Source organism: Galendromus occidentalis, unplaced genomic scaffold (genome assembly GCF_000255335.2).
Source record: "Galendromus occidentalis unplaced genomic scaffold, Mocc_1.1 scf7180000077488, whole genome shotgun sequence".
Taxonomy (NCBI): domain Eukaryota; kingdom Metazoa; phylum Arthropoda; class Arachnida; order Mesostigmata; family Phytoseiidae; genus Galendromus; species Galendromus occidentalis.
This window is the reverse complement of record NW_003805476.1, coordinates 137,612-147,559: the sequence shown is the minus strand read 5'-3', so window position 1 is coordinate 147,559 and position 9,948 is coordinate 137,612. Positions and strand designations below refer to the sequence as shown.

The window sequence follows — 9,948 nt, the reverse complement described above, 5'->3', positions numbered from 1 at the left end:
AGGGAAGCGAATCTACGAACTAGGTCGACGGAATGTCCGCACGGTGCTGTCCGAAAACACGCTGATCGGCGAAGCCAGAGTGCAAGCTGGAATGATATGTCAGAGCTTGCTGTATCTTCAGATACGTGGACGGAATCTTGAGAGATCCGACGGTGCAGTTGGTAAATGTGTCCTCCGCATCGACGACTATATCGATGCGTCGGCCATTCCCGTTCTTTGGATCAATGAACTCGTTGGCCTGCCGGCAACAGCCGTGCCCAACTACGTCAGTGCGGTCTATTGGCATGACTCGATGTGGAGTGATGATGGTACAGTGCAGAAACCTTATGAAGGGACTCATGCCGCTCCGTGACAAGACGAGTTTGTTCCGTTGAGAACCGGAGCACCGCAGCAATCACCTTGCACAGGGTCTAAGGGAGAAATCATCATTAATCATGAATCATCATTCATGAAATATATTCAGATATCACAGCGCTTGAACACCGGAGTTAAGTCCAGCGTGTCACTCACCTGCGTCTCTCTTCCCATCATGAAATTGAACATGATGTTCTTCAAATATTCGTATTCAGTGGGTCCCGGCATATCGGTCATGAGGCCTCCCCGGGAGTGCAAGCCCAATAAAGCCTTCAAGTCTCGAATCTCATCACTGAAGGATAAAAACGGACCACATGAGTCGCGAGTGTCCGAATGCCGGATCGGTGTTGTTGATTCCTTCGTCGAGTCGTTGGTCTGCCAACCCCGGTGCAACGTCAGACTCCCATCGAGGACGAGAACACTTACTGTTGCTTAGCGAGCTGCATACGGAGCGCATCTATGCTATCGCTGCTTTCGTGAGGTCCTTTCGGAGCTCCGACCTTACTCTCTTCGACGGCTACTTCTAGAACCGCGGGCGTACTATGATCCTCGGTCGTTTCGTCGGTAGTTCCCCATTCGCCTCCAGACCAGCCGTCGTGGTTCCAACCGTCCTCTCTCTCCTCCAGTTGCTTCCTCAGCGCGGCCAGCTCCTTCTGCAAGCCGTCGCACTTCTCCTGGGCTAATATGGATTGATTTCTGAAAATAATGGAGCAACGGTAATCAATTGGTTCAGAGATAAAATCGAAGGGAGTGATTCCCACAATGGAGACTCAGAGCTCTTTGCAGCGCACGTATACGTACTTGTACTCGTCCATCTGCTCCCGGAGTGTATCAATCTCATCACCACTGCAATCCCGCAGAGCTCTAGCCTCTTTGCCCAGAAGCTCCGCCTGCTTTGTGATTTGAGCCAATTCCTCTTTCATCCTATTCGACTCTTGCAGTAAGCGCTCGCGTTCCTCTTCGACCTGCTTGAGAGTTTGGCTGCAAGCGGAGAAAAATGAGTACCCCACCAATGGGCTGGAACTCACGGCGCTCCCACGAGGATGCACCAACCAACATCAAAGAGGAAGCTCACCGTAGCTGAAGATTCTCTTGCTGAACTGGCGACAGTTTTATGTTTTCGAGCTCTTCTTCTTTCTGGTGAAGGAGAGCCTGAGTCTCGTTGAGCTGTCGGGTCAGAATCTCTTCTTGCTCCTTCATAATTGCTTGCGACTCCTCTGCTGACGACAGTCGACCTTCGAACTCAGCTCGCAGTCGATCCTCTTTATCCTGCGGCAGAGACGGATTGGTCATGAACTGATTACTCATTCCCGGAGTGCATTCCCGCATTTCAGACGAATGCCGACGGGGAGACTCGCAGGAACTTGGACAGAGCATACGCCATGGCTGATCGGAATTCTAAATGGATACCCCGCGGCAGCCGTGACTTCAAATCGTGACTTTTAGTCGGAACATGTCACGAAGTTTTCGTGGCCTCGAATGGCACTGAATTGCGGCCACGCGGAAAATTTTCGACTTGTCCGATGACCTCGAGCTAACGAACCTCTATTTCGCTACGGAGTCCAGCGATCGTTGCCTGAGCATCTTTGAGTTCCTGGCGGATCTTCGTGTGGCGCTCATTGCCGGTTTTCAGGCTCTCCTCCCAACTTTCGCACTCCAGTGATTTCTCTTTGAGCTCAGCCTCGACCTTGGCGACTTCTCCCCGCAGTTTCTGTGGACACGAGGATGAGACGAATAAGTTCTGAGTTTCAACGGCGCTCCGATCAACGAAACGATTCAGGTGACATCCGCGGTGTCGAAGTCAAACCAAGCAAAATCTAAAGAAGCGAAGCGAAACCCCGGCAAATGGCGAAAAGCTGTGCTGGAAAAGAGAGACCTCCGCAACCTGCATTCAAGTCATCCGAAACTTACGTGAGGAATACAGGAAGAGGCCGTACATTGGTTCTAGGAGAGTTGAGAAAAAAAGTCGTCAACTTCACAGCCCTCTACGAGTTCTCTCATCGATTCCCGTGGCTCGAATCCGAGAACGGTCGGCAGATGCGTTGCATCCGTGACTAAACTCGTGACTAGTCCGCGTCTTCGAGTCCGACAAGCAGGCACAAGGCTCCCCGTTACCCCCGCGCTGTTTTCCGATAGCACTACGGAATGCGTACGACTAAAACGACTGTGACAGCAAAAAAATAGAAACAAAATGGATACTGACCTGGATGGTATTTTCATTGGATCCGATGACTGCTTCGAGCTTCGATTTCTTCTCCTCCAATCTGGTTTTGGCATCCTCCAATCTCTTCATTTTGTCCTTTTCGACTATGAGACGCGCTTCGACATCGGCAACACGCAGCTTCCCGTCCTGTTCGACGTGTTTCAGTTGAGTCTCCAGTTGGACGTACATCTTATCGAGACGATCGGCATCCTCCTTGAATCTGTTCCTCTCCATCTCGCACTGCCGCAACTTGTCTTCAGTGTCCGCTTGTCTCGCTTCGAGGGTCCGAATCCATTCCTTGTAGTGGGCTTCGAGTCTCGTCATCTGCAAGGTTATATCGAATCATGACCGACGGACTGACTGACTGTTTGATTGACTGATGCCGATCCGAATCCCTGATCCGCGGTGATGCGCTCCAACAGCTCCGATCGAGATCTCGCCACAAGCGTCGATCGTACCTTGGATTCGCCTTCTTTGATGAGACGCTCCTTTTCTGCCAAATCGTCGACCATCTTTATGAGTTCTTGACTCTTGGTTTCGACGGCTCGTCGCATCTGCTCCGCGTCGTCCATCGCCCCTCGAGCTCCGGCTCTGACCGATTCCAACTCTTCCGTCAAGGAGGCGAGCTGACCCCGCAATTCCTCTTCCGCGCTCTCTTTCAGGAGTGTTTCGAGTTGTTCCACCTAGGGATGGGACGCGATCGAGAAAGTCAGTCGGGGAGAAATCAGAATCGGAGCAATTATCTCAAAACAGAGATCGCAATCGGAGAAGAAATGCACAGATTGGGATAGGTGGATTGACTCACCTTTGATGTAAACGAGCGGATTTCATCGTTGAGTTTACTACGTTCCGTCTCGAAGTCGTTCTCCATCTCGAGCATTTTTGTCTCCAAGGAGTTCTTCTCTTTCTGAGCTGTGTCCCATTTCAAGGTTGCGGCCTCAGCATCCTGTTCCTTCTTGCTCAGTTTGCTTTTGAGCTCCTTCTCGAGGATACTTCTGGCCTCCTTCACTTTCCCGACCTCATCCTGGAGTTTCTGAGACTCGCCCCGGGCCGCACTCAATTGCTCCTCCAAATCTGCACACCTCGAGAGATGACCTTTTTCAGTCTGGGATGATTCTCCTTGAATGCGTTGCTTCTCTTGTTGAACGACCTCGAGATCGGACGTCAGTTTCTTCACTTGTTCCTGTGATTCGATGAGACTCGACTCAGCCTCCCGGAGCTTCGTTTCCAGTTGTTCCGCCAGAGACGTCTGCGCCCCAACATTGGATTTCTCAAGGTCGAGCTGCTGCTTCACGGATTCCAGTTCCGCTCGGAGTGCACCGATTCCTTCCAATTCGCTCTGGACCTTCTCTCTCTCGGAGGATAAAATGCTCATTTCCGAAGCGATTCGAGAGTTCTCGCTTTTCAATTCGGACGCCTCATTTCTAAGGGCGTCTAGCTCTTCGATCAGCTCCTGTTGACGTTTCAGGAGTGCTGCCTCGGCCTCGGTTTTACTCGCGAGAAGTCGTTCAACCTCATGCAGCTTGAGCTGAGCAGCATCAGTTGAGTTTCCAGAGACGTCAGCGTCCTCACCTGAAGCTTGAACTCTTCGCAATTCCTCCATGAGAGACTTGCACTGCTCCTCAGCTCCCAAAAGTTTCTTCCTCAACGCCTCGACCTCCCCGTTCGCAATGTCGACGGCGTCTCCGGCTCCTGGCGACTTGTCCGATAGGTTTTCTTCTTGCACAATTTTCGCCCGTAAGCTCGATAATTCCAGTTCCATTTCTGATTGCTTCCGACTTGCATCCTTCAACTGTGCCTCGAGGTCTAGAGCCGATTTCGAGCGTGACGCGACCTCAGCTCTTAGTCCTTGGAGTTCGCTCTCCATCTGTCGCAGATTCTGTTCGCTCTGCGCAAAACTCGTTTCCGCGGCATTCAGTTTGCGTGAGGCAACTTCCGAGGCTTCCCTGAACGCTTGTAACTGCTCGGCGAGGCTCTTCGCGTTCCCCTGAGCTTCCAGGAGGTCTTTCTGGATCTTCTGATTCTCGGAGAGGACCTCGTCAAGCCGAGACGACGCCTCGTTGTTCTGATTACGTATTTCGCTACTGGCTTGTTCTAACTTGCTCCGGACGGTCTTGAGTTCGTTCTCTTTCTGTCTGTTCAACTTGTTGAGCTCGTCGATGCTCTTCTGGAGGTTTTGCTTCTCCTTCAGGAGCTGATCGACGCTGCCCTCGATTTTCTTGGCCAAGCCTCCTCCGAGAGAATTGTTCTCCTCTTCTTCCGCCTCCTCGGTGATGCTCATAAGTTTCAGTTGATGCATTTTCCTCGCTATTTTCCGTAACTCATTCTCCTTCTGTGAGAGCTTCTTTTCACTCGCCCGCATCTTCGCCTCCATGTGCTCCGCTGCGATGGCTTTAGAGTCTTCGGTGTGAGCTTTATCGGTCCCGTTGGAAACCACCTGGGGTTTGGCAATTTGTTCCTCGAGAAGCTTACTCTTCGCCCGGGTCTCCAGGAGCTCTTTGTCCTTAGCTTCAAGCTTGCACTTGATCTCTTTGAGCTGCTGCTCAGCCTTGCTCCGGAGCTCTTTGGCCATGATGACGTCAGCTTCTTTGCTCTGCAGGTCCAGATTGAGCTGCTTCACCTGTTCCTTGAACGGTTTCACAACCTCTTCGCTGTTCGACAGGAGATCGATCTGGAATCGGAATCCTCGATTATCAACATGCCCTTCGAGACACAGGGGAGCTGCTAATCGCTGATGTAGGGGAGTCATTGGCCTTGAATTGAATATTTTCGCCCCCCGTTCTCCACAAACCTTCGTTTTCATGACCTTCAGTTTTTCGTCTTTCTCGTCAAGGATGACGCGGAGATTTTCCTCGAGGTGAGCCTTGGCTCTCTGTTCGAGGTCTGCCTGCTCCCGCAATTCGTTGATTCGTCTTAGAGCTTTGTCTTGGGATTCGGTGAGGACTTTCTGTACTTTTTCTTTTTCTTCACTCAGAGCTCGATAAGCCTTCACCGTCTAAGGGGAGCGGGGGCACGGTTAATCAAAATCGCTGAAACTCTCGGTGCATGTCTAATACTCTCCTCCATCTAAGAGTACGTCTCACCTCGCCATATTTATTTTTGTACCGTTCCACCTTCTGCTTGCAGCGTTGGAGTACTGCAAAGATCTCTTCTTTCGAAACGCGATTCAGATCGATGGTTGTTGGACCTTCTACCTCGCTTTCGGTGTCGGACTGGGGCACATATCTGCAACGTACGACACAGTTTACTTCGAGGTCTGTCACCTTCAAGGAAGATGGATGTTCGTGCATCGAACCCTCCGACCTGCGTCGGATTGAAAGATCACCTGGGTCGCTCAGGCGAGTTATACACAGGGAGCACCGCCGCGTCGCTCGAAGATGAACTCAACGTTCTCTGCCGCGGTGACGACGTTGCCTGTGCTCCATCGGGAGGAGACGCCTCCTCCATGATGGAGCTCTGATTCCCGGTGCCCACATCGTCCTGGAATCAATCGCGAAAAAATCATCAGAAACAAAGCTACTCTCAGATGAGGATCCCTATCCCCGCAGATTACACCAGATGTAAAGGAAGGCTCTCCTTTACGTGTCTTGATCACGTCAAGGGGCTTGCGGGCTCCAGATGGCAATCATGGTGTGTTAAAAATAGCTCTCGTGGATGTTTAATGAATCGTGCACGGTATTCGGTCGGTGTGGACCGAATCGGCAGTCTCGAAGGGAGCGTCTATCTCCAATCTCCGATGTCAGCAGTGATTAGAACCCTGCTTCCGACGGTGATTATTGAGAGAAAATGTGCTCATGTAAAGCATCAGATGAACGAATAGCCAGACAAAGCGGAGGGCGCCCGAAAGATCGGAGGATCGAGACGGAGAACCTTTCACGTCCAATAAACTTAATCCAGCTCGATACCGATATTTAGTTAAGCGCGAACGCGGCAGATATAGCAACCAGAATGTCCACCCACGTATGGCGCGGTCTTCTCGTTCTCCGTACCAACGCTAGCCTGCCCGTAGATCGTTCACTCAGAAGACACGATATTCCTGCCGAGATGCAAGGAACGTCCGAACGGCAACATAGACAAGGACCACCTACAGCTTGCCATCAACATGCCAGCCATCCAGTCAGCCAGTCTTCCTGGACATACAGACTCTTGGACAGAACACGACACCGTTCTTCCATCGCAGGCAGCCGTTCGAAAACTGAGACTCCATACCACAGTGAAGAGAAAGCCTCCGATTCCTTCCCTGGATGATTAGTGGCTCTGTTAATTCGACTGCAAGCATGCTTCGGGTTACACGGGGTAGCAATGGCAGCGAGTTAGTTCGAGACAAACCCGGAGCACTTCTTTCGTTCATCGTCTTGCAGCTGTCGTAGGTTTCTTGTGAGAAGTTAATGAGGTCCGCGATGCTCGAGAATCGCGAGGAAGATCAATTTTCACGAGAAAAAGCGAATAGTCACCTACATAGGCGTACGCAAAGTTGTAGTAACCCGATTCCCCCGCGGGCAGGCTGACGGTGGATTGACTCCGACGGAGTAGGAGCTTTCGAATCTTTTTCAGCGGCGCCATTTCTGCGCGACCTCGTCGTCGGGTTGTCGTCTGAAGTAGCAGCCCAGCTCGGACACGAACAACGACTACAAGACATTCGCGTTAGAGACGCACTTCGGCCCTGAACGAAATTTCTGAGCTCGACCGCGCAACATGCACCACAGCGTCTCGGCACCGATAGCCAGGAAAATTCTTCCGGCATCGGCGAGAAGTACTAGACGATATGTATCGACGGCGACGCGAGAAAAGAAGCGGTGGAAGAGACCACCAAGCATATAGGAAAGGGCCAACCCTTGACATTGGATTGGAAACGGCGTCGACAACGTCGAAAACAAGAGTAGCAACAACGTCGACCGAGACGTCAGCAGCGGCAACGACAACAACGGCTGAAACGAGCACAGATCTGACGAAGACGCTCGTTTCCCCTCGTTTTCAGCCAACGACTCCGGATACGATGTTCCGATTCGACAGCGTACGCTGTGGCGTTGCTCAATCGGTTGCGGATTCATTGAATCACAGGTGGAACTATCACTCCTCTTCCCGCGATTCTAATCGAAACAGCTTGCAACGATTAACATGTGCTCGTCGGCAGAGTCCAGGGCACGCGCAAGAGCTCCTGACAGGATGACCTCCCCGGCATTTGACGGCATCCGACGAGAGAAAAATCGGACAACCCTGACTACGTGGGCTTTTCCTTGCTTGCGCCCTCAAAGGCAGTCACGATCAGCTGATCCTGACAGCTGTCTCCGGAAAATTCGCCTGGAGACAGTGGACATGTCAAAATCTGGATTGAGGGAGCTCGCGGCTGGAGTACCTCAGCGATATCATTCATATGAGGATTGATACGACTCGGGGCCCGTGGAATACCATGAGTCAGGACGTCTCAGAACTCGATCGAACGCGAGTTCGGACTTTCGTAATGAACAGCCGCAGCTCCCGAGGACTTCGGATCGTTCCTCCACGACTGAGGTGGGATCGATGGAAAGGAGCTTGACCGAAGTTGAGTTTTCTTATGCCGATCAGCAACTGCTTAGCATACTGGGAGCGTGACATCTAGTCCATATCGGTGAATGGCCATAAATATCGAGTTGGAGACTGAGGTTCTTACCGGATTGATGAGCTGCCCGAAATTCAGATTCCCATTCTCCGTGAGTTTATCACGGAGCTTCTTGAACATAGCTCGTTCCTATTGAACAACAACTTGAACACTCAGAGGAGAGCACGGTTTCCCTTCGAATAACAAGGGCTAGCAGCAAGAGCACCGTAATCCTTTGGTAGGCTTCCCATCTAGAAAGCGCTCAGTGTTTCTCGAATGAACCTAGTAGGGAGCTCTCGCATTCCTGGTTTTCTTCGGGAGGCTTCGAGACTCCAGATGTCTGTGATTCGAACGGAACTTTGGAGAGAAGTTCTCGCAGCCACGTCAGATTCGTTTTAGTACTGCTGCTGCGAAATCCATCGAGGGCAAGCATTGTTTACATCGCAGAAGCAGACGATTCTGCCGTCGTCGGCTCGGTGCTACACCGACACCACCACACCACAGACGATCCCTGGTGCGCCCAGTGGCGGGCACCGATCGCGCAGACTCTGGTAGAGCTGACGAAAGACCCTCTCAAGGAATATGTAGGGATCGAAGGTTGACCGTGAGTTTTCAGGTCAGCGGAGACTTTAGGCGTCGGAGGGCTACCCCAGGCCTGACCCGGCAATCTCGGTGTTTTTCTTGAGGGGCGATAAATCCTTAAGCATCGACCCCGTCAGCCGTCTCTCGATCGCGAATACGCGCGAAGCTCCAAACTCGGGGATAGCGAATGATTCGTAGCAGTGGAGGGGCTACAGCCCACTTCGGAGGCTTCCCGCTGGAATGCTTCGGTGCTCAACTGTGTCACTGTCGCGGGGTACGCAGTATCTGATCGCGTCCTCGGGATCTCATCAGTTGGACGATTGATACCGAGGCGATCTCTCGGAAATCGTTCCAAACATTGGATTCTCAAGAAAACTCACCGGCCACGTATCGATTGGACTCATGTTGTGGAGATACTACGGATTCTCCTTATGATACCTCGCGCATGCACTGTATCGTGAAACGGGACGCACAGCTCGCATTCGAATGATGCACCGCTCCCGAGGAGCCACGTGTGAATGAGTCATAATTCCCATCGACTTGAGAGGAGAGAACCCGAAACAGACTGCTCAGTCACCCGATATGTTTACCGATTGCATGATCGAAACTCCTCTCCGGGCGCGAATTTTTCTATCAATTTCTGGTAGGCGGAAATGGTGCGGAAAGCTTAGAGTAGCGCCTCTCTCCGGGAAATGAGAGAGCGCCTTGACGCTCATCACAAGCTGGAAGTTCCTTCATATCATCTAGTGCAATCATCCAACAGGAGTTTGAGGGATGTGAATCGTCATCGGCGTGAGCTGCCGAGCCCAATGAGCTCGACCGCGCTAATCCCCGAGATCTTCCTCGATGCGCTGATCCACAAGAAGATGAGATCTTCCTCTTGCTCAAGAGCATCGGAGGCGTTCGAAGTCAGGGATCTAAACGACTCGAAATTCGTGTTTCGCTGGCTGTAATGGACAGAAATGATTGACTTATGGTAGCTCAAATGGCAAAACTAGGCACTCGTTGACTGCTTAATTTCTTCTCATGGTCCCCCGCGAGAAGCATCCGTAGAATATGAGGGGAGTCCTCCGGAGATTCTGGAAGTTTCCTCACTAGTCAGATCACCCGAGATGCGTCTTATTATGGAAAGTCCGGGAGTGGTACCTTACTGAAGCTTTCTATGACCCTACTCCATCGCGAGGACGGAGTAAGGGAAGAATTAAGAGAGCAAGAAGAAAGGAAGACCGAG

At 51.7% G+C, this 9,948-nt stretch overlaps 1 protein-coding gene across 1 annotated transcript; it reads right to left on the bottom strand.

Annotated features, from left to right (window-relative positions):
- On the bottom strand, window positions 1–5,968 carry LOC100897640 (putative leucine-rich repeat-containing protein DDB_G0290503). Its single transcript, XM_029112267.1, has 12 exons — window positions 5,883–5,968; window positions 5,641–5,782; window positions 5,349–5,552; window positions 3,363–5,228; window positions 3,016–3,240; window positions 2,558–2,881; window positions 1,898–2,065; window positions 1,430–1,623; window positions 1,156–1,335; window positions 781–1,050; window positions 511–646; window positions 1–410 (listed from the first exon to the last, which is right to left on the bottom strand). Exons 3-12 carry the CDS (start codon window positions 5,358–5,360, stop codon window positions 267–269), a joined length of 3,519 nt encoding a protein of 1,172 aa, XP_028968100.1. The 5' UTR covers window positions 5,361–5,552; window positions 5,641–5,782; window positions 5,883–5,968; the 3' UTR covers window positions 1–266.
- Between the last annotated feature and the right edge of the window lie 3,980 nt (window positions 5,969–9,948).